This window comes from Arabidopsis thaliana, chromosome 5, assembly GCF_000001735.4.
Source record: "Arabidopsis thaliana chromosome 5, partial sequence".
Taxonomy (NCBI): Eukaryota; Viridiplantae; Streptophyta; class Magnoliopsida; order Brassicales; family Brassicaceae; genus Arabidopsis; species Arabidopsis thaliana.
Window position 1 is genome coordinate 19,798,880 of NC_003076.8, and position 24,451 is coordinate 19,823,330.

The 24,451-nt window shown below is 34.5% G+C and overlaps 7 protein-coding genes and 1 non-coding gene across 13 annotated transcripts; 3 read left to right on the top strand and 5 right to left on the bottom strand.

Annotated features, from left to right (window-relative positions):
• Positions 1-1,073: 1,073 nt before the first annotated feature.
• Positions 1,074-4,219, bottom strand: AT5G48830 (phosphoglycolate phosphatase). Of its 2 annotated transcripts, none has more exons than NM_124260.3 (8): positions 4,072-4,136; positions 3,631-3,818; positions 3,233-3,538; positions 2,890-3,106; positions 2,398-2,535; positions 1,983-2,312; positions 1,640-1,899; positions 1,074-1,558 (listed from the first exon to the last, which is right to left on the bottom strand). In NM_124260.3, exons 2-8 carry the CDS (start codon positions 3,744-3,746, stop codon positions 1,390-1,392), a joined length of 1,536 nt encoding a protein of 511 aa, NP_568703.1. In that variant the 5' UTR covers positions 3,747-3,818; positions 4,072-4,136; the 3' UTR covers positions 1,074-1,389. The 2 variants fall into 2 exon arrangements, with proteins under 2 accessions (NP_568703.1, NP_001190496.1); NM_001203567.1 differs by having other exon boundaries at positions 1,290-1,555; positions 1,983-2,333; positions 4,072-4,219.
• A 36-nt stretch (positions 4,220-4,255) lies between these two features.
• Positions 4,256-4,341, top strand: AT5G48835. Its single transcript is given in 2 exon segments — positions 4,256-4,294; positions 4,306-4,341. It is a non-coding gene; the product is annotated as a tRNA-Met (tRNA).
• Positions 4,342-4,622: 281 nt separating this feature from the next.
• PANC (pantoate-beta-alanine ligase) lies at positions 4,623-6,477 on the bottom strand. Its single transcript, NM_124261.4, has 4 exons — positions 5,599-6,477; positions 5,396-5,509; positions 5,175-5,306; positions 4,623-5,066 (listed from the first exon to the last, which is right to left on the bottom strand). Exons 1-4 carry the CDS (start codon positions 6,160-6,162, stop codon positions 4,944-4,946), a joined length of 933 nt encoding a protein of 310 aa, NP_199695.1. The 5' UTR covers positions 6,163-6,477; the 3' UTR covers positions 4,623-4,943.
• An 80-nt stretch (positions 6,478-6,557) lies between these two features.
• ATSDI1 (Tetratricopeptide repeat (TPR)-like superfamily protein) lies at positions 6,558-8,974 on the bottom strand. The gene is made up of 4 exons (NM_124262.4): positions 8,680-8,974; positions 7,473-7,685; positions 7,204-7,359; positions 6,558-7,107 (listed from the first exon to the last, which is right to left on the bottom strand). The coding sequence occupies exons 1-4, from the start codon at positions 8,818-8,820 to the stop codon at positions 6,697-6,699; spliced, it is 921 nt and encodes a 306-aa protein (NP_199696.2). The 5' UTR covers positions 8,821-8,974; the 3' UTR covers positions 6,558-6,696.
• A 3,797-nt stretch (positions 8,975-12,771) lies between these two features.
• Positions 12,772-13,986, bottom strand: AT5G48860 (uncharacterized protein; the record flags this gene model as incomplete). Its single annotated transcript, NM_124263.1, has 2 exons — positions 12,772-13,032; positions 13,720-13,986. 2 exons carry the CDS (start codon positions 13,984-13,986, stop codon positions 12,772-12,774), a joined length of 528 nt encoding a protein of 175 aa, NP_199697.1.
• A 480-nt stretch (positions 13,987-14,466) lies between these two features.
• On the top strand, positions 14,467-15,675 carry SAD1 (Small nuclear ribonucleoprotein family protein). Its single transcript, NM_124264.4, has 4 exons — positions 14,467-14,561; positions 14,678-14,801; positions 15,228-15,300; positions 15,448-15,675. Exons 1-4 carry the CDS (start codon positions 14,528-14,530, stop codon positions 15,481-15,483), a joined length of 267 nt encoding a protein of 88 aa, NP_199698.1. The 5' UTR covers positions 14,467-14,527; the 3' UTR covers positions 15,484-15,675.
• KAT5 (peroxisomal 3-keto-acyl-CoA thiolase 2) lies at positions 15,516-19,076 on the bottom strand (the record flags this gene model as incomplete). Of its 4 annotated transcripts, none has more annotated exons than NM_001036960.2 (15): positions 18,894-18,952; positions 18,044-18,150; positions 17,862-17,926; positions 17,700-17,784; positions 17,492-17,618; positions 17,306-17,404; positions 17,144-17,217; positions 16,956-17,063; positions 16,810-16,887; positions 16,599-16,731; positions 16,422-16,518; positions 16,231-16,354; positions 16,039-16,147; positions 15,873-15,956; positions 15,523-15,788 (listed from the first exon to the last, which is right to left on the bottom strand). In NM_001036960.2, exons 2-15 carry the CDS (start codon positions 18,140-18,142, stop codon positions 15,697-15,699), a joined length of 1,374 nt encoding a protein of 457 aa, NP_001032037.1. In that variant the 5' UTR covers positions 18,143-18,150; positions 18,894-18,952. The 4 variants fall into 4 exon arrangements, with proteins under 4 accessions (NP_851157.1, NP_568704.2, NP_001032037.1 ...); NM_001344808.1 differs by having other exon boundaries at positions 15,697-15,788; positions 18,044-18,242; positions 18,894-19,032; NM_180826.4 differs by lacking the exon at positions 18,044-18,150 and having other exon boundaries at positions 15,516-15,788; positions 18,894-19,076.
• A 1,992-nt stretch (positions 19,077-21,068) lies between these two features.
• On the top strand, positions 21,069-22,128 carry LATE (C2H2-like zinc finger protein; the record flags this gene model as incomplete). Of its 2 annotated transcripts, NM_001344809.1 has the most annotated exons (2): positions 21,069-21,356; positions 21,464-22,128. In NM_001344809.1, the coding sequence occupies exon 2, from the start codon at positions 21,474-21,476 to the stop codon at positions 21,993-21,995; it is 522 nt and encodes a 173-aa protein (NP_001318765.1). In that variant the 5' UTR covers positions 21,069-21,356; positions 21,464-21,473. The 2 variants fall into 2 exon arrangements, with proteins under 2 accessions (NP_001318765.1, NP_199700.1); NM_124266.2 differs by lacking the exon at positions 21,069-21,356 and having other exon boundaries at positions 21,448-21,995.
• Positions 22,129-24,451: the final 2,323 nt, after the last annotated feature.

Sequence of the window (24,451 nt, forward strand, 5' to 3'; positions counted from 1 at the left end):
GTAACATTAAAATTGAAGCGATAAATGTGAAACCCTAACATCGTAGGAGAAAGAGATTCATTGATGTTAGGATTTAGTCTAGAGAACTTAAATGCCACATATCATCTTCTCATGTGCTGACGTGATCGAATGATGGAAAGAGTTCACCTCCTCTTATATATATGATTTCCGAAGAGAACACAAACTCCATTATTTAAATTCTATCCCAACTTTAGACACTAAAAACAAAATGTTTAATTAAGACCATATAAAATGCCACAAGTCTTCCTCTAAAACCAAACTTTTTCGTTTGATGAAGTAGATAAGAGAAACATCAAATGTTGGATCCAAAATTTAGGATCCAACCCATATTTATAATTTTAAAACTACAAAAACCAATAGTTTAGACACTTTCAGAGTTTTAATAATATTACATTGTCCAATGGTGGATCCAAAAATTTAAATTTTGAAAAATATGTATTAATTGTTTGGATTACAAGTTACTATATTATTTTTTGACATAAACTCTCAACAACAACTTGCTTAGGTAATCAATGTCTTTATTAATTTTTGTTAACATCACTAATAAAAACATTGCAAAATTTACATCAATAAAAATTGATGCTAATAAAAAATAATACTAATAATATAAACATAATTGTGTGAATTATCTTCAACTATTTTTTTTTTTTAATCTAATGTTAAGTTATATTTATAGAAAAAGTAATGTTTGTACAACTAGTGAATGTGTTTTCAACTATTGTGATTATGTTTCATTCTCTCTTCTTATATCTTTCTGAAGATCCAATTCCATAAATCATATGTCTTATCATTTAATTGCTAATATTAATGCTTTTTTCTTTTATTTGATAAATATATTTTATACAAAACCTAAATTCGTTTAATCCTACACATTTATTCTGTTTAGTAAACGAATGGAATAACTAATGATTGTAACGAACTGAATAATTGATAAATAAATAGAAAGTAATTATTAATTTTTATTAGTTGTCTTCTTATATAAATTGAAACTTATAAATAATTGATAGAAATATAAGTATATAACTATAAGTGATAGAAATAATTGACATCAATTATTAAAACCATCACAAATACGAAGATCAACTCTAAAAATTGATACAAAAGGTAGTATCATTTTGGTAATTGACACATACCTAGGTAGCTCGTAAATTTCCTAACTTGCATAAGACATGAAGGTACTCTTTTCCAGAGGAAAAAAAAAAAAAAAACCGGAAGCACAAGAACATTGGTAATATTGTTGAATCAATGCCAAAACTACAAGTTAAAAATCATATTTCACCAATTTATCACATACCAAACAAGAATAATGAAAAGAACACCAAAAATGAGGTCGACGCAAAAAAATTACCATCACGGTTATATGAGATTTCACTTCCAGCGGAGAGACTGTCTAATGCCGGTGAAGATGAGTCCGACTGATCTACCGATCAAGGTGACGAGAAAGAAGGATATGACGCTACTCACTTTATCCAACACCACTCTGATAATTGGCATCCCGATGTCTGATAACTCCAGAAATAGACTGAAGTAGTACCTCCTGTACACATCAACACTTTCATATGTGGAATTCTCATGGAATTTTTGGTTTTGTGATCAAGGTAAAAGAAGAGAGGTTTACCATCCCGATAGAGCTTTAAGCTCCTTGGTTCGTTTAACGGGCAATGAAAAGTCGCTGATTATGGAGTATCGCAAGGGTGATGATGGGGCAGCTTTAGTTTTTCCCAGTGTGAACTTTCTCCACCAACTAAGGCTTTCTGTATCGTCACTACCATCAAGGTTGTTGATAACCTGGGTTTGAAGAATGTAGAGGTCAAAGCGATCTTCATACATCGATACAACTGCTTCCAGATTCTGATGCAACCACTGATATAGAGCTACCTATCAACAGGAAGAAATGAAATTTTAGTCCATGAGAGATGAAACGTAAGGTGGAACTAAACAAAAGTGAAGTGGTTTTTTACCTCGTTACGTAGTTTTTGGAGTGCTCGACTAGAAAGGCTACAGATACTTAATCCTCCACTATTCATTTCATTTGAAAATTTGCTGTCTACAGAAATAAGCTCTAGATAGATGCTAGCGACCCCATCCGCCAATGTTATCATGAAGTCTTCCAAAATGGCAACTCCGTGAGTGCGAAAGAAGCTCAAGTCATAGCAGAAAGCTTTCCCGGGAGATCCAAATTTATGGAAATATAAAAATTCTGCAAACAGATCCTCCTTGCCTGATTTTCTTATTTTGTCAAATATAGCATCCTTTTCATTTAGCATTCTGATCAGCAAAGGAGTTATCGCCTGCAAATCACGGGCTAGATTCTGGAGTTCATATCTAAATCTGCTAATCAAATAATGACGAACACGTTATGTGATATCGACTTACATTGTCAGAATCAGTGTTTTCCACATACAGTTCCTCTTTTAGCCAAGCCGTGCATGCTGCTTGATATGCTTCTCGAACAATTTGAGTAAAACTACCCATCCACTCATCTGAATTGATTGTGCCAGAGATCTTATTTGTCTGCAAAGCAAATTCAATAGCTTATCAGCAGGTATGAAGAATCAAAGAAAACTAATGTCTTGAATGCTACTAAGGCTAGAGAATAAACAGATCTTACTACCAGAGAGGAAGAAAACAATCGAATGAATCAGTAAGTTCTTGCCACAGGTAATGTGAATCAAATTTTCTTACCATAAAGATTTTTAAATGGCAGGTTTCTACTACACTAGAACGGACATTAATGCAATTCCTTAACTCAAAGTGCACATTCTGCTTTTTATTGATATATGCCCCTGAACTAGAATTAGAAATCATTGGAATTTGAAAGCAGATAAGCGCAAAGTGAACTATAGGAGAAAGAAGGTAAAAGCTGACCTCTTCTTCAAGTTTCTGAAAACATGACCAGAGCAAGTACAACTGAGGCCCTTCAGATATCGCATACAAACTCAATGGGGGCTTCCCTTGGGGAGGTTTGGGTTTGAGAACTTTGCTTCCAAGTGTATTCTCACGCTTGATGGCGTCTAAAGAATCTAAAAGCTTTACTTTCACCACATCCCATACAGACTTCAAATCACCCTCAAAATCTGTCTCCCTAAAGTCAATGCATAGAAGAAAGGAGGTGTGTAAATACACAGCAGTTTATTTTATTGATATCTTAAAGCTAAAATGGAACAGAGATATCATTCACATATGGAATTTTTCAGATGATTACTCTTACCTACCAGAAGATTTTGAAGTTCCAACTTCTGGTATCTCCTCCACGATCGTACTCTTTCCCGAAGAGTAGGTAGAGGTTTTTTGAACAGGAATCACTCCAGCCATATACGTAAGAAATATACTAGCCGTCAAGAGAACTTGGTCACCAATAGGAACCCAACCAGAACCAGCAACACCATCAAAATCCGCCAGAGAAGCAAAACAAGTACACTTACAAGTAGAATCTCCCTGAGAACAAGACGATCCAAGATTCAAGGAAGTAGAAACATTAAATTTGTAAGCTTTCCTTGATACGATCTTGCAACTCCTACAAAATAGAAACCATGACTTAACACAATAGTGATACATTGTTACTACTAAACCATTTCATATGTTAAAGAAGAGATATTGAGATCAAACCTCTGGGAAAATTTTACACGAGGATTTGTGGAGAAGCAGCTTGTTTGACTAGAGTGAACATTGTGCATCCGGAGCTGAACGCTCGATGAAGGAGACACAACAACATGTCCAACCATTGGTAAATAACCTTAGAACTCACACTACTAAAGCATTTCGTAATCTCGGAAACAGATCCTCAAGCCCAATCTCTACATCAACAAGAAGAAAACAAATCAAATTCCAGAACCTAATTGCATACAGACTTGGCTATTGAATTTGAGATTTGAATCCCAGTTCTAGCACCAAGATACAGATTCCAAACTAGTAGATTCCAGTGTCAATGGCAGAGACAATCCGAAGAAACACCAATTACAAGCAAAATAGAACAAGGAAACCAATCTACATTGATAATCGATAGTCAAAGGACGAGAATCACGCTAGAGTGAAAAGTAGCAAACAAACCTCAAATTAGCATGGAAGAGAAGAGCAACAAGGACGAATTGAGACAGAGCAGAGCAGAGCAGAAGAAGCGGATTGGGGTTGTGCGTACGTGAAAAATCTCTCTTTCCTCGACAGAGACTAGACGAGAACGATAGTGTTGATTTGAAATGCTTGATAGAGTATTTTCTAAAGGGAGTAAACAATTGGGGTGGTGGCGCAGTTGGCTAGCGCGTAGGTCTCATAGCTATCTGAGTAATCCTGAGGTCGAGAGTTCGAGCCTCTCTCACCCCACAATATTTTTTTATTTAATCGTTAAAATGGTGAGGAGCAGCCAAAGCCATTTGAGAAGAGCATTATCAGCCTCTCTTAGTGCAAAAGCGGACATTTGCTTAACCATTGCCAGAAGTGTGTGCATGTCCATTGTGTCACGCATAACTAACAGATAGCTTTGTACAATGAGCTTGTCAAAGTGATTCAATATCATATCACTCTGGAGTAATCTGATGCTCGTGATCGATCCCCTTCAGACGGGTCTTTCCATATAAGTAACATATTATATGTATAAAGATGAATCTCTATCATGGCCAGCTTGTGATGTTTAATTCATTCCGACTTGCGTATACAGAATACCAAAACTGTGTGTAAAATTCAAAACTCAAAACACTCAGGTTTGCAATGAAAGAGGTTATAACAGAGACAACGAGAATGTGCAAATATCATTCCTGCTTCAATCCTATCACGTACACACAAACATGGTGAAGCTGATAGTTTACGATGATACTCATCAATCTTTTGGATTTGCGAATGCATTTTTTTGTCACATATTCCAGTCAAAAATAACTAGCTTCGAAGCTTCCAAGTTTTTTCATGAAGTTTGATGCATACAGTGAGATCTAGAGAGAGACATTGATCTCAATGTTGTCTATGAGCCTGACCGTTCCAAACCAAGCAGCAACACAAATCACTACCCCACTCTTTATCTCTTCTACTCCTTCAAGAGTTTCTTGGTCAACTATCTGCATATGCACACAATCGCATGGCTCACATCAAAACACATGTGTGTACAGATTGATCCAAACAACAACTGAAATTCAACTCCACTTCCAATAAAATGAAATGCTTACCTCGACATAATCTACTCGTCCTGCAGATCCAACAACTTGTTGAATGATCATATCCTTAAGCTCTGCACAATTGGTTTTCCCTTCTGCAACAGAAGCTTTAGCCATGGCCAGTGACCTACTTATAGACAAAGCCTACCATATCATAACAAAACAACAGAAACAAAGTAAGCCATCCTTGATCCTTGTTCACATACCAGAACATAAAGGAGTTGTTACTTTACCCTTTGCCTTTCTTCATCTGAAAGACGCACATTTCTCGAACTCATCGCAAGTCCATCTTTTTCTCTAGCTATATCTGATCCTACAATCTCAATACCAAAATTAAGATCTCGAACCTACATAACAAACACAGCAACATCAGGCTTACCATTCTCTACAATCTCTATACCAGCAAGAAATTGTGCAAAATGTTACCAATTCTCACCATTCTCTGTATAATCCTCCATTGTTGATAATCTTTCTTACCAAACAGAGCAACATCAGGCTCAACAATATTAAAAAGCTTAGTAACAATAGTAGCAACACCTCTAAAGAACACAGGCCTACTCTTCCCACAAAAACCTTTCTCCAATCTCTCAACCCTAATCCAAGTCTCATGCCCTAACCCACCTTCCTCCACACAACTCACTACCCTCCCACCATTACCACCACCGTCGTTTATCTTCTTCGTCTCACCGCCGTAATCATAGAGGTTTTTTGGGTTAAAGACGACGACTTTACCACCGGAAAGAGCCGCGAGCTTAGTGAGATCGCCGGAGAAATCAGATGGGTATGTGGAGAGGTCTTCAGTGGGAGAGAATTGGCCTGGATTGACGTAGATTGAGACGACGGTGACGTCAGTGAGGGCTAGTGATTGACGAACGAGAGATAAGTGACCTTCGTGGAGGTAACCCATTGTTGGTACTAAACCAATGGTCTTGCCTTGTGATCTCATGGCTCGAGACCATTTTCTCATAGAGTCTTTGTCTCTGATTACTTCTGGTTCCATTGTCGGAAAATTGAGATTGTCTTCCGACGAATGTTTCTCGTGGAGAGAGATAACTGGAATTATCTAAACCAAAAATAAACCGGTCATAGAACAAAATCTATGGGATTTTATGATTGGTTAAATATTAACCGAATTTGAATTTTTTGTATATTCCGGTTTGTTTTCGATAGATTTCAAGAACCACGCTTGTAACCGGTCTAAGAACGTGGTTACAAAAGAAAATTCGCGAACCAGACTTAACCTATCCAGAAAACGAGTGAGCCATAAAGTTTATACTGTCCCCCTCGTACGTCGTAAGTATCAACTGAACCGGCAACTTCTAGAGATTTCATGGTTTTCATTCTATTTCGCTAAAAATACTCACTTTATCGGAGTTTGAGAGATTTTGCAAAAACTTGGAGCTTAAATGAAGTTGTTCCCATTATTTGTTGTATGTACAAAGTTACTAAAGAGAAACATATATTTACAACTCATCAAAACTATAAAGCAGCAAAGCTATGATGATGATACACAAGAAAACACAGAATGAATTAACTAGCAAACTAATGTATTTCTAAAAGACGAGATCTGTTCGAAGATTGGGAGTCTCTTAGATTTAAAACTAGTGGATGTCATCTCTTCAAGCCCAAGAACAAAGTCATCGTCTAAGATATTTCCCAAGACATCCTCCATCTCAGCATCTCGCATCCGTGGCAGCGAAGACTCTAATTCACTCAGAAGCTCTTCGGCCCGTTGCCTTGTTCTACAATCATCCGCACCCAAAACCCTATACTCGAGAACATCGTCAAGAACCAATCTTCCCTCCTCAAACCTGCCTTGTTTGATAAGGCACATCGCAAGGTTGCACGATTTGTTAGCATCTGGCTCAACCATCTGGGCTTTTCTGTATACCGCTTCGGCCGATAAGTACTTGGCTTGTTGCATATATGCCCACCCCAAGTTACCCTGTATATGAGTTCCAATGAAATAAGTCAGTCCATTACCAAAAAGAAACACTGAGTGAAATTAGACACAAATCGAGTTGGAGCATTTGTTACATACCAGTAATCTTGAGATTTCTTGTTGAACAGTCACTTGAAACTTTTTTCCGTGGGAGCGAGCGGTTTTGGTAGGTTTACCATTGAAAGCTTCTCCTTGATAGATCTGCCTTAATTTCCTCTTCAACAACTCAACTTGCTCCTCCATTCTCCCACATTTCTATTCATAGTAAGAAATTGCGCTATGTCAGTGTCATAATAAAGGACTATTATCATTTTTATATACTGAATTCCACAAATAGAGTATGTTAGCGTGTATGGTTATAGTAAGACCTTGTATAAGTCGATGAGGACATTGTCAAGGGAATCTTGGGAATTCTTGGAACAACGAGGACGGAAAGATTTGATAGCTTCAATAGCTTCTTCAGAACGGTCAAGTTGTTTCATTACAACAGCCATGTCCTTGAGGGCACTGTCTACTCTGTCTCCAGTGTTGATGGCTTTCCAAAACCACACTATTGCCATCTCCGGGTTCTTCTCTATCAACTGCAACCAACATTAAGACATACTAATTATTAATAACCAATTACTTTACTCTTCTCATATAGAAATATATTCATGTATTTGACCAATTAGGATATGATTCGATGGGCCGGCCAATAAAAAATGTGAAGAATTATATTCTTTCAAACGTAAAAGACTTTTTGCACTATTATTCGGAAAAAGTAAACGAGATCCCACACCGTTCGGTGCAACGACTGACTCTCATACGCACACGGCAACATCTAGACCATAAATTGGAACAACTTTTTTTTGTTCAACAAATTGGAACAATATACTTCTTCTTTTTTTTTGGCTTAATCAAATAAACATAACTTAAGATATAGAATAAAGTGTGACACGTTATTGGAGATAAAATTTAAGAAAATTACTTTCGTTTTCCAATCGGTCAATTTTTTGCAAGTGTTACCTTTTTTAACCGGAAAATAGTTAAAATACACATTTTTATTTCTTTCAAAAAATTATATACAAAACTATTTGGTTATATAATTTTCTTGGTTAATTTGCTAGGTAACTAAGTTTTGAAAGGATATTTTTAAAATTAACGAAGTGGAAAATTAGTAAATAAGTGGATATTAATTCCGCGCATGTTTTTTTCTTTTAAATCATGTAAATTAAAAGTGGCATGACATTTATTTTAGATCCCGTATTAATCATGATATATGTTTAAAACATATGCAAATAAACCTGAGTGCATATATATACCCTTTTTTACCAGATCACCTAAAATTATTATAGCTTGTTTTTTTAGGTAAACTATCTAACCTTTTCAGGCAAGAAATGCAATAACATTCTATCCAAATTACACCAATATTCACCCACAACAAAGATATTTCTATCTTGAACAATAATATCTTCTACCATCAGTAATTTCATTAGTATCATATGAAAGAATGAGTAACCTTTCAAAATTTTGTTGACTCATAAACAACAACAAAGAAAGAAAAACTCATATCAAGAATGGATAAAGAATCTGGACCTGAGCATGTTTGGCTCTGACATAAGGAGTGTCTCCACAGGGAACTTTGTGAATCACATGAAACAATTCATCATCTTTCATAAGATTGCTCTTTATGGAGTTGTTATAATTGTTCTTCGTCTTCTTCAAGCTTCTCTCCATCTTTTTTTCCTCTGTTTTTCTCTTTTCTCAATAATTAATTATAAAGATGTCTGTTGACAGGCTGGGAAAGACAACCTCTGCACTAGATCTTAAATATGCGTACGTTTGTTACTGTAAGAAATGAATTTGGACAATATTTCGTCTCTGTTCATAGAAGCTGCCACGTCACTTGGAGACTTCTTACCACGTATAGGTGAACGAGCAAAACGTGTTGTTTTACCATTGCCTTTTGTCTTTTCTACATTTTTGGTGTCTTTTACGGAGTATTAATTAGGTCTTTAACTGTCTAAAGATTCTATATTTTTTATGTTGCAGGTATAGATTGACTATTACGGTTCTTTCGATGTTCTTGTACCCATCAATTCTGACTTGACTACTCGGTTACATATTTTAGTGAAATTCGGTTTTAGCTAAAACTTATACTGCTACGTCACTTGGAGACTTCTTACCACAAAGGTGAACGAGCAAAACATGTATATATTGACTATTACGGTGTAAAAAAAAAGAACTTTCGATCTTCTTGTACCCATTAATGCCGACTTGACTACTCCGTCAAATTTTAGCGAAATTCGGTTTCAGCTAAGAATTATACTGCCATGTCATTTGGAGACTTCTTACCACGTAGGTGAACGAGCAAAACGTGTTGTTTTACCATTGCCTTTGTCTTTTTCTACATTTTTGGTGTCTTTTGTACGGAGTTTTAATTAGGTTTTTAACCATTAAAAGATGTATATATATTGACTGTTACGGTGTATAAAAAAAGAACTGTTCTTGTACCCATTTATTCCGAGTTGACTACTCGGTTAAATTTAAGCAAATTCGGTTTCAGCTTAAAATTATACTGCCACATCACTTGGTGACTTCTTACCACGTAGGTGAACGAGCAAAACGTGTTGTTTTACAATTACCATTGCTTTTTGTCTTTTTCTACATATTTTGTGTCTTTTTATGGAGTATTAATTTGGGTTTAACCGTCAAATAATTTATGTTGCATGTAAGTATTCACTATTACGGTGTGTAAAAGAAGATCTTTCGATGGTCTTGTGCCCATTTCCGACTTGACTACTCGGTCAAATATTTTAGCGTAATTCGGTTTCAGCTAAAGGTTTTTAGACTTATCGATTTAATGGTGTGAAAAACGGTCAATTATATTCATTTACAAGTTTAAGGATTTTGTTGTTATGTGTATATGAATTTTCGAGTTTGCAAATTCGTACACAAATTTGGACAAGAATCAACTATAGCTTATGTATTTTTGAATAATTTGTGGTTTTTACCATTTTTAAATAATAAAATTATGATTTAACATGCATTTTACCTTTTATATTTGGATTTAGTCAGTTCTATTTATTTTTAAAATTTAGTATTTAATATACAATATGTATTTTGCGAAAAAAATATCGTACATACGTATATTTTTAAATATTAAAAATAATAAATACGTAAAATTTTAGTAAAAATGACATTTTTAAAACAAAATATCAAAAAATGGTAAACTAGACAATAATACCATTTTATGATTGCGAATTGCTTCCAATGACATCATGGGGAGGTGGATCACATGGTGCCACAACCAGCTTTAGAAACTCAAGGTGGCTCAAGATTCAACAGCCCATGATGGCTCAAGATCTGAGTATCTGACGAACAAATTAAATGACAATATTATTTTTAAGTCAATACTTTTCAGTTTTTCTAATATTTGTTTTAACTTCTATTTATTGTAGTTTAATTATAATTAATACATTACATTTAATTTTAAATTTTATAGTAAAAATCTGCATGAAAAAATATATAATCTTTTTTACGATATGTTTTGTGATAGTTAGTATGTAATACTTGTTTTGTTTTCCATGCCTAATTCGGCCAAACAAAGATTAACTAAGTCAAACAAGCTGCTAATATGGTAAAACGGTCCATTAGAACATCGGCCCATTAAGACAACGGCTCGACCCAAATAAAGATGGTTCAACTCAACATAACAGTGGCTTAGTCTAGTAATATTTTAGCTCGGTCCATTTTAGTTTGGCCCAACCTGATAGATTCGAAAAGATAAAAAGGAGAAATCGCAAGAGAGACAAAGAGAAGCGTATATCAGCTCTTTGCCTATAATTAGCAGAAGACACTATACAGAAAAGGATTCGGACCACAAGTCATTACTTAGGTCAGCTCGTCGCATAAATTTATTTTGGACGAAATATCTTTGATTTTTTTTTTTTGTCAATTTGGATAGTACCATCACAAACATCATCCTTTACATATATAGTGAATAACTAATCATTCAAATGTTTTACTAGTCAATCCATTGTTCATTTTTTTTTTCTTTTGTAGTGATATTCAGATTTTATTCAATTGCACATAATAAATTTTAGTATCCATTAGAAAAAATGGCCTCACAGAAAAAAGTTTATCAGTTAAAGTAGTATCTAGATTTATGTTTATAAGGTTTTACTATCTATTTTAGGTACTTTCTTTACTTTTCTTAGCTTAAATTATAATTCATGTTTCAGAGATTAATCAGTCCATTCTTGTACACATGATCAGTTGCAAATACCATTAAAAAGAAGTCGGGGATGTACTGTGGGAATATAAGTACTATACTATAAGCAGATTCGATCCCAACTAGTGCAAAGCATTTCAATCTTCATTACAAAAGAAAAAAGTAGCAAACAAAAAAGCATTATCTAAATTTAATTATCCAATCGTCATTAGAATCATTGAAAAGGATATAATTGATTTTAATATCTAAGTGGTAACCACATCAATAATTATAAACTTTATTATAGAAAAAAAAACGTAGCGAATCATCGTCACTCTCAGTCGTTTTGTGGCATATACAATAATAAGCCAAAACACAATGAATCTGGACAATTTGCGAGGCATTATTCACTAGTTTACAAGACTTGCCGCTCACTGATAAACATTTTGGACCACAAAGCAATAAGGCAAATAGTGTTTTCGGGGAATACAAAAATATACAATAATTCTACGGACTTGAGACTTAGCTATAAGTCAATATTGAATATTTTATAGAAATCCGAGACTAGTGGAGACATCGCATGAATTAAGACGGTTTATCAGCATTATTCAAGATTGATTTGGTTTGCATCTAACTAACATGATTAAAAATAAGAACCATTGATTAATTCATTCCTTAGAGTATGGGTTCATGCTTGCATATAAATCACTCGTTCGATTTATTTCGTATTACATCTATTTATTCTGTTTAGGTGCAAAGCCGGTCTTAATAGAATATTGTCTTGAGAACATACATATATAAACTGTCATTGTTTCTATCTCCATAAATTTTGAAATCGATCCTAACTAGTTGAATAATCCCTCTATACCAAGAAGGCAAGAACCGACATTTGAATTAATTTAACCAATTATCTTCCACAATTACTTTCTTTTTGTTGTCCATTGTTCTTCATTTACTTTTGGGTTGAATTTATGAACTCAACAAGTCAACAACATTTTATGAATCATATCAATTTTGGGTACACAATCGTGAAGATAATAACGGAGAAAGCTTGCTAAAGACTTAAAAGTGGTGTTTGTGAAGCAGTCTATATGGCCCACTATTAAACATATGTGATATCATGCATGAGTTTTGGTTACTCATTCAAAAGTATGCTGAACAATTCTTTTTTTGTTTTCAAAAATTACGGGTATGTTAGATTATTTTGAGTTAACTAAAAAGCATAGAAGATTAAAAAAATGTTACATTTTTTATATAAAATATTACAACTACATCTAGTGCCGGCTTAGCACATGTGCTTAAGGTGCTAGGACATATGGTCTAGGGTCCAAAAAAAAAAAAACATGATATGATTACATAATAGCACTGGATCTACAAAATGTTTGAGCCGGTCCTGACTACATCACATAATTTCATGCTAATGTTTTTGTGTGTTCTTACGCCTAACGTCTTCTCTACACAAAACAAAAACATGATCATGATTTAGATTTGGCTGAAAACAGAGTTCTTGATTTGAATTTGACTGGAAAAATGTTTCTTGATTTGGTTGAAACATGTTTTCTTATTCGCCTTACTCTCGGATACCTCGTAGCTGAGAAGATATGGACATTGTTCTTTATAGAAATAATGTAAAGCACGACTTCCATACCTTCTTGCAAGGATCTTTGATAAGTTCCTATCCTCATTAACATGTGTTGCACCTTGTTTTTCGATCCTCTAAGCTTCCAAGTATATGACTACAACAACGAGATTGAATATCTAATGATACAAATGGTATCTTAACTATATACTTTCTTTTCAATTCTTCTGGTAATGTGTATTTAACAATTAATTTTGCTAATCTTGGATGTAGCTTTGCACATGGATTGCTACAGATTAGAGCTGTCACAGCGGGCTGTCCATGTCCATTAGCCCAGTCCAATAATGTCCATTTCGATATTGGACAAATAGTGTTCATGTCCACTAAGGCACATGTCCATTAACGCCCGTGCCCATTAATGTCCATGTCCAAATGGGTTGTCCAATAGGCATAACAAAACCAAATTTTAACACAATAGTATTTGCTTCAGCAAGATGCTTGAATGTTTCTTTGTAAATAATCGCTCTAGAGAGCATTAGATGTGTAGAATTCCATTTTGTGCTTACTACCAATTCTTTTTTCTGTTTAAGTAACTCATATTAGTGAGCTAAGCTTTTGATATTTGCAGTTTCATGAATACACGGTGTCAAAGGACCAAGCTTCATAGTTCATACTATGCATAATGCAGACAATGAACACTATATCAAACAATAGTAACAGAAATCGAAAGAGACCCATGTCAAAATCACTCTCAATAAGCAAAAAACAGTAACAAAAAATCATTTCGAATTGAGTAATCAAAAACCCAGATCGAATTGAGTAAAAATGACGAGAATTTGCTTACTTGAACTGGATTAGGAATCTCAGGAGGATCCATGATGTGATGGAGTTGAGATGTTGAAGGAACTCGCCGGAGAAATCGCCGGAAAGAAGAAATCGCCAAATAAGCGTCGGGGAAATGTTTTTTCCCCAAATTTATTTTTGCCCGAACACTTAAACCTAATATTTTTTGACCATTGGGCCGCCCATGTCCATCACGTCCAGTCCGCTGATGCCCATGTCCGTTAACGCCCATGTCCATTAATGCCTGCTTCATAATGGGCTTGTCCATGCCCGGTCCATTAGGCGTTGGACACGGGCCACTCGTCCATTTTGATAACTCTACTACAGATCAATCGTTCAAAGAAATAATAAAATCTCAGTAGACCTATGTTTGGAAGAAACAAGAAAATTTCATAGATCCGTATAATGGATCCATGATTCAAGATTAGCATAATTAAATTCGAAAGTAAATTGACCTTATAACTAAAGTAAAGTGAATTAGGTGGTTACAGTTTTTTCCAATGACATTGTAACATAATATCTTACAAAAGCCAATATTACTATTTGAAAGGTACTTCCGTACTAGTAATGTAGGGATTTGAGACGTGATTATTTATCCTTAATATTCTAATTAGATTGAAGGTTTATATATTAAGTTTTCCATAGTTAAAAGTCAATCTTGAAACAAAAAGATAGTTTGAGGGTTCTCTTGTAAATTTCCTAAAAGTAAAACATTAATACCCTAAAAATCGAAAAATCAGAAAAAGCTTCGGAGCAAGAAAAATCAGAGAAAATTCAAAAACCCTTCACTTGCCTCACTGTTCTTCGTCATGGCGAACAATCCTTCACAGCTTCTTCCTTCAGGTATGCAATTTTTTCTTCACATCTCTCACTTTCCACCTTCTTATATGTAAGAAAATCGAACTAGATCTGCGATTTTTTGGTTTTCAATTTTTGAGCGATTTGGTTTGTTTGTGCAGAGCTAATCGATAGGTGTATAGGGTCTAAGATTTGGGTGATAATGAAAGGAGATAAGGAGCTCGTTGGTATTCTCAAAGGATTCGATGTTTATGTCAACATGGTTCTTGAAGATGTCACCGAATAGTAAGTCTGATTTTAGGGTTTCGATTATTGCTTCATATCTTGTTTAATTGGAATGTTGCTTGATCTATTACACTTTAGGAGGTGAATCATAGACATTGAACCATGGATGTGATTATGCAGAACTTAGCCTTTTGGATTTTGTTTTTGGGTAATTGATCTCAATACTGATTTGTGAATGTCCATCACAGTTCATTCATTTGCTGATTAATGACATTTATTGTGTATGCATAGAGTCTATTTCAGCGGGGTCATATGTGGTTTCGGTGACTTGAGTTGTTTGTGGTTGTGTGAGGATTAGTTAATTGATGCTTAAACCCGTGTTGCTTTGGAGTTAGGATCTCATAGATTCAAGTTTTGATTGTAACAAATTCTTGATTGAATTGTAACTAGAGTGTGTTACTAATTTATCTAAGCATCGTTGTGTAGTGAGATTACGGCAGAAGGAAGACGGGTCACAAAGCTTGATCAGATTCTACTCAATGGCAACAACATCGCCATTGTAAGTAAAAAAACACTTGTGGTTACTCATAGCCATACGTTGTATAAACTTCCTTGTGATGAATTTTCAAGTATCTTGATATAAACAGTTGGTCATTTGAATAGTCAAATTGCTAAGAAACTGGTGTTGAAAATGTTTGTGATGCAGCTGGTGCCAGGTGGGTCTCCCGAAGATGGAGAATGAGATTTGCGAGATTTGATTGGTGTTTTCAGACTTGTGTGAGGAAGGATGTAACTTTTGGTTTTAGATTTAACACTTTGTTCAGAGAAAAGTAGTTGATTTTAAACTCAGAATGACAAAAGTTTTCATTGTTCAGCAATGTGAAAGAGCTAAAGCATCATATTTATTAGACTCAATGCATCATTACTTCTACTTATTCAAGCTCTCTTCGATGTTCTAATGACTATCCCCGTTAGCCACACGAGCGTTGGACAAGTTATCAACAGAGTCTCCCCTCTCAAAAACAGCTGCAGCTCCCATTCCAGTGCCTGTGACGTTCGCATTTTACATATACCATTAACATAGGTAATCATTGATCCAATTCAATCTGAAAAAAAATCTTATATATATACCTATGCACATTGAGATTACTCCAAAGCGGCAATCTTTTCCTCTCCGCTTCATCTCGTGCAACAATGTCGCAACACATCGAGCTCCTGAACATATAGAAAAGAACTCTATTAGCCTGTAACAAATGTTGCATTTTATTTAGTTACGACAAGCTTGGTAAGTAGTAACCTGTAGCACCCAGGGGATGGCCAATAGCAATGGCTCCTCCATTAACATTGACCTTTTCCATATCCAGCTCTAACTTCTTGCAAGAGTACACATACTGAGATGCAAATGCCTGTTTAACAATGCAACAATAAAGATTTATATGTATGTATTATTCCGAAACAGGAAAAAAACCAATGTGAAATATTTTGTTACCTCATTGATCTCGAATAGATCAATATCGCTGACGTTGAGCCCTGCGAGCTTAGTTGCAGCGGGAATGGCAACAGCTGGACCAATACCCATTACAGATGGTTCCACACCAGTAACAGCAAAACTCCTGCATTGTTCCGGAATCAGATTTGCTCGGTTTCTTGAACTGGCAAAATGTTGTATATTCATTTTACCTGAATACTCCAAGAATGGGAAGTCCCTTCTTCATAGCCAAACTTCTCTTCATTAGCAGTACTGCTCCAGCACCATCACTGATCTGACTAGCATTGCCTACACAAAACACATATACTTAAATGCTTCAATCTATGATCTCACTTATGCCAGTGATAGTTAAGAGAGTTGTTTCTAACCAGCTGTGGTGGAACCGTTCTGTTTAAAGACAGTCTTCAGCTTTGCCAAATCTGCCATGTTTGAGTTTGGACGTACACCGTCATCAACAGATACGACGATTGCCTTCTCTGCTTTAGTCTCAGGGTCCACAATCTGTCAAGAACAATATCATTTACTGAGAAAGCTCTACCAAAAGGGCTTTAAAGGAAGTTTGGGAGGTTCTTGTTTTACCTTAGTAGCAACAGGAATGATTTCATCCTTGAGTTTACCAGACGCGATTGCAGCTGCAGCGCGTTTGTGAGACTCCACCTGATTATTACTGAATCAGTACTTATATGAACTAGAGAGGAAAAAAGTGAAGAGAATAACTAACTAACCGCAGCCATATCTTGCTCTTCTCTTGTGACACCGAACCTTTCTGCAACGTTTTCAGAAGTAATTCCCATTGGAAGCAAACAATCACGGGCTTTTGGGAAATCCTGTGCCTATTCCCATGTAGAGTTTACAAGATCATCACAAAACTCTTCTTGTTGAGTAAATTTATACACTCATTGTGATAGCTTACTCTTGGATTAGAGCCATGAAAGCCGCCTCCAGGAATATGATCAGTTGACATTGATTCCACTCCAGCACCAATACCTATGCAATTCACAAAGTTGAGAGAATCAATCCCATGGCCTATACAAGCAGCTAGAGACTACAAAAAACTGATGCAGCAGCATCTTACCAATGTCGTAATAACCAGCTCTAATGGAAGCAGCAACATCAGCAACTGCTTGTAGTCCTGATGAGCATTGTCTATTGACAGTTCTAACTGGCACGGAGTCTAGCTCGTAAAAGAGAAGGATGAAGAAACATATCAACAACTTGTGAGATATTAAGTTTATCTTGATTCTTGAATGAGATTTAGTACCAGGAAAACCAGCAAAATAAGCTGCAACTCTACACTCCATTGCTCTCTGAGAACCAGGCGCTATCACGGTACCAACAACGATATCACCAACTTCACTTGGATCCAAAGATGTTCTTTCCACTACAGCCTAATCAGAACAAACCATGAAACATAAGAAATCATTGATACTACTACTCCATGCATGCACAAGGTTTAATTGATGACTTACCTTAAGAACAGAAGCAAGAAGATCATCAGGAAGAGTGTCTTTGAAACCTCCACGTCTCGCTTTGCAAATGGCGGTACGATATGCCCTGAAGAAGAAGAAGAATCAAGAAACAAAGAAAACTAAAGAAAGTGAAAGTGAAGCAAACTCAATGAGTATACTTACGCTACAATCACAATGTCATCTCCAAAAGCAGCCATTGGGGAAACTTCAGAAACACAATTCACAGGCTAAAATTAACAAAAACACAAGTGAGTCACATAATAAAACAGAGTTAAAGATCATCAGCTTCCACAAACAATTTCAATGTCTAATTAAGACTCACGGATTAAGACAACTAAACTTACAGACAGAAGAGAAGGTTCATGTTTAAGAGAAGAATTAGAAGAAGAAACTGGATTGAGATGACGAAGCAATATCTTTTGTCTTTCCATAGCTCTCTCCATGATTCTCTCTGTTGCAAACACTTGTGTTGCAGCTGAATTCTAATGGTGATTGAAAGACAAAAACTTTCCGGGGAAACTGAAATGGGTTTGGTTGATTTTTCTGGAAAGGGGAAGACGTTAAGTACAATGAGCTTCAGGGTCCTCATTTTTATCGTGGGAGAGATTTTTGATCGATCGTTCTCAGTTCTCACAAGTCTGGTCTGATTGGCCTCGTTGCCAAAACCTTGTCTTGTCGTATTTGTATAAGTTAACGTCGTTACGAAAATATCGCATTTTGACATGTTTTACGCCACATACAAACTCACGCCGTTAAAAATGTGACCGGAAATTAATCGTCGGCAACTATAACTAAACCGGGCCACGTGGGAAGAATCTAACTTTTAAGCAATAAATGTTTCTTCTCATTTTGGGTATTAGTGATTTTGATAATTTGAGTAATTTACAAATTTAGAAGAATTTGAGATAATTTATAAAATTTTAGTGAATAATTTGGATATCCAGATAATATACATGATTTGTATTCTTTACCCACAAGAATTCATATCGGATATAGATTTAAGTTGTTTTGTTTAGTAAGAAAGAGTTAAGTATCCTTCAATTATTTTGTAAAATTCTCGTCCAAAAAATAGTTGTTGTGACTAGAATATACCATCTAATAAATCAATTTTGAGAGACTAAAACGGATTTTCTTAGATAAGTAAAGTCTTTAAGACTCGTAAAAGATAAGATGGAGAGAGGTCAAGAAAGTTACCCGACGGATGAATGAGCTAGTAAGAGTTCCAATAGATATCAAAATCTAAAAGTAGACAATATGCAAATGTTGAGATAACCGATTGTTCAAGATTATATATACAAAAATAGTGTTGAGAGTTAGATGAGGAGTGAAAGAAGTGACGTTGCATTTGGCAATTAACTCTTTTGCCATACTCTTTTGATCCTCCACCACTCTTCCTACCAACCTCCTTACTTATCTTTCATTTTTATGCCTACCTAACCTTCCATTCATGTTAGATTTCTTGCAAACCTAATTTCTTTTATTTGTTTATTAAGTATCTAACTTATTACATAAAGTAAGGTTTTGAACTGGTTTTGTTTTTCTATTTTAAAATGTTTAATTATCTATTTAAAAACAATAAATCAAATATTGAATTGATTAAATATGTTACTAGGTTTCTCTTAAATCTATACATATATATATATATGTTTTTCAATGGAGGTTGTCGTCGATTTCGATTCAGATTACTCCGACAAAGAGGAAGAAGAACCAGTTCAACATCTTCAAACAGTTCTTCTTCCCATTCTCTAATAGTCAAAGTGAAACCATTATGAGGCAAAGTATTCCATGCAAACAATACTATTTTTTATTTTTAAAATTACATTACTAATAGTATTGTTTTTAAAATAAAAAATTCAGTAATTAATTAAAACAGTCCTCTACATTACTACTCAACTAAGCAGCCCAAATTAGAAACAGAATTTTAAAAATTAAAGAAAAGAAACATAATAGTCCTATTTTTATTTTCATAATTAAATAATAATCAATTAAATTGGGTCTTTTTGTTGAGTAGTTTAAATAAAATAGTCTATTTATAAATATTGATTATCAAAAAGCATGTCAAGTTGTGTAATAGGAGAAGAGCAAAATCCTACTTTAATATACTCCCTATATTTTTCATGACTATGACTAGCTTTGTCAAACCTAAATGAAATTGTGCTTTGACATGAAGCATAACTAGAAACAATTCAAAAGCCATGAGAATCCTAAAACAAAAACCAACACAAAAATACATACACCGAAAAGAAAGAAAATTTGTATGTAGCTCACGCTATACAATTTATGTAACCCAAACAGATTTACAGTGTAGTTAGTTAATTCACTTGTACTGCATTGTGATGAATTTGAGATTGATGAAAACATATATTAAATTTCAATGTCGAAAAGAAAATAACTTGCGTTGGTGGTTTATAGAGGTGTAAAGGCCAGTGGGTTGTTTCCGGCCTAGTAATAACAAATGAAAGCTAAACGGGCCGCAACAAGTCCATAAAACGTAAAACTAATTGGCTTACTTTTTTTGGTATAGTGAACAGAGGAAGTAGCCAACTATGAGGAGACAAGTTGCAAGGGAATGTGGGCGGTGCGATCGGTCAGGAGTCAGGACCCATCACAGTCTTTATGACTACCCATTTGCTTCTCAAGTTGTGGAGTGTTCTGCTTCTATTCTTTAAACAAATATATTGATTTCGACTGATGTTTTTTTCTTTTTTTTTTTTTTTGGGGGCTGAACACAACTTTTCATTATACAAACATTAGTTCCATACACGGTTTATCAACCTCTACAAAACGATTGAATCTAGATAAGCACTAATGAATAAAGCCAAATATCATAATTCATAAATGAAAGAGATTTTCCTTTTATTTGATTTCTTTCACGCAATTTAAACACAATCTTGAACTCTCATTCTTTGTTTACATGATATATCGTTATATAACTTAAGCATAGTATTTAGTAAAAACATACTTAGTTTTTTTTTTTTGGTAGGAAAAATATACTTAGTTTTTCTGTAACTTAAATTATTAGAAAGTAGAAAATGAAATAGAGTAACAAGAACCAACTTTTTTTATTAAAATATGATGAAATAATTCATGTGTAAATATGTGTCTCAAAGAAGGTAATCTTGTGATTCTTGGTGTGCCAAAATGAAAGACAAAGGTAATAGTCAAAGTTCACTAAAGGAAATAGAGTTCCATTTGCGAGGAAATTACAGTTAAGCCAATAGCAAATAGAGTTCCATTTAGAGATGATGCAAAACCCAAAAATGCTAATCTCAAGATATGAAAATAAAAAGAAGTTTCATTTCCCAATTCAAAGGTCTCTTTCTTTCTCACCAATCAATCTCCTTTTCATTAACATGCACCACCTTTACTCATTCTCTTCTCTCTCTTTATCTGACTCTCTCTTATCTCCACTGTTCCCAAGCCCATACGGGCAAAAGAACCTGCTCCCAAAGTTGGCTCTGCAACAGAACAGAACTCTTAATTGTAGTAACACTAATGTATCCACTCACAGTCTCACAGTTTCCAACTCTCCTCAAACACCATCTTAAACTTGACTTCTCTTCTACTTCTCATCTTCACACTTGCCCTTTTAAACTCATCCTCTCAAGCCCACAACACTCACATTCTCTTTCTCTCCCTCTCGGTCTTCAGCTCAAGGTATAGCTACATTCATACGCATTTCATTTTAGGGTTGGCTTTCCAAGTTGTTTGTGCACTTATTGGAAGTTAATATAATCCTTAGTCACTTTTTTGTATGTGTATAGATAACATAGAATGGAAGATCATTACCATCAAGTAGAAGTGGAGGGAGAAGAAGAGATCAAGCCAAGCAAAGAAGCCAACAAGACAGACGAAAACACATCATCATTAAGAATATTCCCCTGCCTCTTTTGTTCTAGAAAGTTCCATAGCTCCCAAGCCCTAGGAGGCCACCAGAACGCCCACAAGAAGGAGCGAACCGCTGCTAGAAGAGCCAAAAGGGCTTATGATTTTGTCAACAACAATGACTTCCTTCACACGTTACCTGTTTTCTTATCCTCTCCCTCTCAACATCACTTGACCATCTTAGGCTACCCTGCTTCTGCCTCCGTTGCCTGTTTTCCGACGGTTCATCCCGACCATCCGATTTTCAAATCCAGTGGTTCTCATGTCGTGTTGGCTACATCCCACCAAGGTAGAGATTGCAAAGGAGGGTACTGTTGTCAACAACGTGTAGACATTTTGGATCATCATTATAACGTGGTCAATAGTGACAAGGGTAAAGATCAGTGTCTTGATCTCTCCCTACATTTGTGATTTTAGCATTATCATTTGTTAGTTATGGTCTTGCCAAAATTGACTACAAACTGTTCCATCCGTATCCTGATTTTAATTGGTATTCCGAGAAATAATGGACGATATATAGTGATTAAACTATTTGTAATTCTTTTACGTTTTTTTTGGTTTATCATTCTTGAAATCTTTTGGACTTTGTACATTTAACTTTGCTAAGGTACTTAGGTTTATAAAATACCGATGTAGAGTGAGGTTGGCAAAAAAAAAAAAAAAAAAAAACGATTTTTTTTAATTTATTTTTTAACGACGTTGTTGTGTGATATGCCCAAATCATTGGGCCTGTTTTTAGGTTTTGAATGCAGATATTTGGTAAATATTATAGTTTTATCCTTAAGACCATCTCCAGAAACTCATTTTTATAAAATAATATAAATTTTATTATTATTTTACTGTTCAAATTTTTAATTATTATTTAAACTAATCAGAACAAAGTAAAGGTAGAAATGAGGTTTTCAAAGTTTCTCAGGTGAGAAACGTTTCTCAGGTGAGAAACGTTTCTGTTCTTTCTCCTCCTTTTTCTAATTTTTTATTCTGGTTTAATAGAGAGTCTCTCCTCTAAAGACTCACATTGAAGATGCTCTAATGTTTTAATTCTTTTGGTCAATAAAAATTTTTATAAAATATATTAATAAAAGATAAAACATTCTTACTTTATATGAGAAAACTTTAAATAACATGTAATTCAAAACGGAGAGAATGTATAAGATAACCATAGGAAAAACTAATTAATGTGAGCTGAACAGATAATATATTGATGTGGACAAAATAAGACCTACAACTTAATTACATTACTTGTTAAGAGTTTTATTTATTTATTTAATTTGTTATTCTCCTCTCAAAATTAATTTGTAAATTGAGACCGAAAGAAAAATGGATTGAAGAACACTCACACATGACATGATCCGTTGTTGGCCAAACTCATTATTGTTGTCATTGAATATCTAAGCATATTGTATAATATTGTTTCTCTTAATTAATGTTGATCAGTCTGGAAGCCTAATCACTGTCCAACATGTGAAAATTGATGAGACACCCGAATTAATATACTGTTTGTACTTCTGGAAATAGGAGATCATTCAGATTTTTTAATTTTCTAATTTTCTAATTTTCTAATTTTTGTATGCAAAATTAATTAGTGATATGAAATTTAATCAAATAAAAGTAAAATACAAAACATTACCAGAAAAAAAAATCTTCTTGATTTTGATTCAACACTATATCAATGCTAATGACTTAATGTGCTAAGCTATTTTAAAATTTTCAAGGATTGTGTCAATAATAATTCATTTCATTGGTTTCTGACTTTCTGCTAATTATTATCCGATAATGTAATCCATGTAGTAATTATAATAGTATACAAACTAATCTTTTGTCAATTAATTTTGTTTTATTCGAATAATATTTTCTTTATAAACATTGTTACACATAATGTTTTAGCTGTAGATTATAACTTTTAACGTAAATCACTTAACTTTTCTTTAACTCTTTTTCTTATTTGGCATCAGTGTATACGTAACTGTATATTATATGTACAGTTATAAAAAACAGTAGCAAAATTTAACGTTTTCTTTAAACAATAGTAGAAAATAGGTAAACAAACGATGATGATTGGGTCTTCAAGGTAATATAGATAACTTTCGATTGGTTAGTTTATATGATCTGCCACGTTAATCTAATCTCCGGCGTGTTTCCCGGACATTCGAAGCCGACGAACAGATAGCAATTATACTATTAAATATTAATCAAACAGTGACGTGGAATCTTTTATGAGAATAACGTGTCTGAATGACCAGCCGTCCGGGCACGTGATCCATCTGACCCACCACACGTGACAGAGGGAGATAGGGAGTAATAAGGCCGGTAAGAATTTAAATAGCATTTGCCTTTGGAGATTAAATTTGGATAATGCTTTAGTTTGTTCCTAGTCATGTTAAAATCGTTATCCTAGAAAATACCAAATACTAAAGCATTATTAAACTTCTAATCAGATTTATGCATTATTTGTAGTTTTCTCTACTTTTTTTATATTAATTTAAGGTAAATCTTTGAACTCTGAAAATATTTATTGGGTAGAGTCCCACAAAATTTTAAATTGATTCTAAACAAGAGATCCATATTTATGTAGTTAGACCCTGTTTGTTTCTTCATCCAAATGGATCATCTGGATGGAGATGAAAAATGATGTTTGTTTTTGACAAATTAACAAATCATTTGGATGAATCATTTGGATGGTCCATCTGAATGACTTTGTAAATTTAGGCTAATTTGTGAAACTCATTTGGATGGACTTGGTAGAACCATTTGGATGGAGATGATTTAGTCCAAAAAACCGCAAAATCATATTTTCCCGCAAAAACCATAAAATCATGTTTTCCCGCCAAAATCATATTTCTCGCCAAAACCGTAAAATCATATTT

Bases quoted from the DNA above. Each gene is read 5' to 3' on its own strand.
- AT5G48830 (NM_001203567.1), bottom strand. From the start codon at position 3,746: ATGGTTGGACATGTTGTTGTGTCTCCTTCATCGAGCGTTCAGCTCCGG. The intron at 2,536-2,889 runs GTCAGCTTTTAC...TTTGCTTTGCAG, and splicing joins TTCAGAAACTTGAAGAAGAG to ACAAATAAGATCTCTGGCAC. The intron at 1,556-1,639 runs GTAAACCTCTCT...TGTGTACAGGAG, and splicing joins CTTAAAGCTCTATCGGGATG to GTACTACTTCAGTCTATTTC.
- PANC (NM_124261.4), bottom strand. From the start codon at position 6,162: ATGGAACCAGAAGTAATCAGAGACAAAGACTCTATGAGAAAATGGTCT. The intron at 5,510-5,598 runs GTGAGAATTGGT...TTTGTTATGTAG, and splicing joins GGAGGATTATACAGAGAATG to GTTCGAGATCTTAATTTTGG. The intron at 5,307-5,395 runs GTAAAGTAACAA...ATGATATGGTAG, and splicing joins CAGATGAAGAAAGGCAAAGG to GCTTTGTCTATAAGTAGGTC.
- ATSDI1 (NM_124262.4), bottom strand. From the start codon at position 8,820: ATGGAGAGAAGCTTGAAGAAGACGAAGAACAATTATAACAACTCCATA. The intron at 7,360-7,472 runs GTCTTACTATAA...TACTATGAATAG, and splicing joins TCCTCATCGACTTATACAAG to AAATGTGGGAGAATGGAGGA. The intron at 7,108-7,203 runs GTATGTAACAAA...ACTCATATACAG, and splicing joins AAGAAATCTCAAGATTACTG to GGTAACTTGGGGTGGGCATA.
- SAD1 (NM_124264.4), top strand. From the start codon at position 14,528: ATGGCGAACAATCCTTCACAGCTTCTTCCTTCAG. The intron at 14,802-15,227 runs GTAAGTCTGATT...ATCGTTGTGTAG, and splicing joins CTTGAAGATGTCACCGAATA to TGAGATTACGGCAGAAGGAA. The intron at 15,301-15,447 runs GTAAGTAAAAAA...TTTGTGATGCAG, and splicing joins ATGGCAACAACATCGCCATT to CTGGTGCCAGGTGGGTCTCC.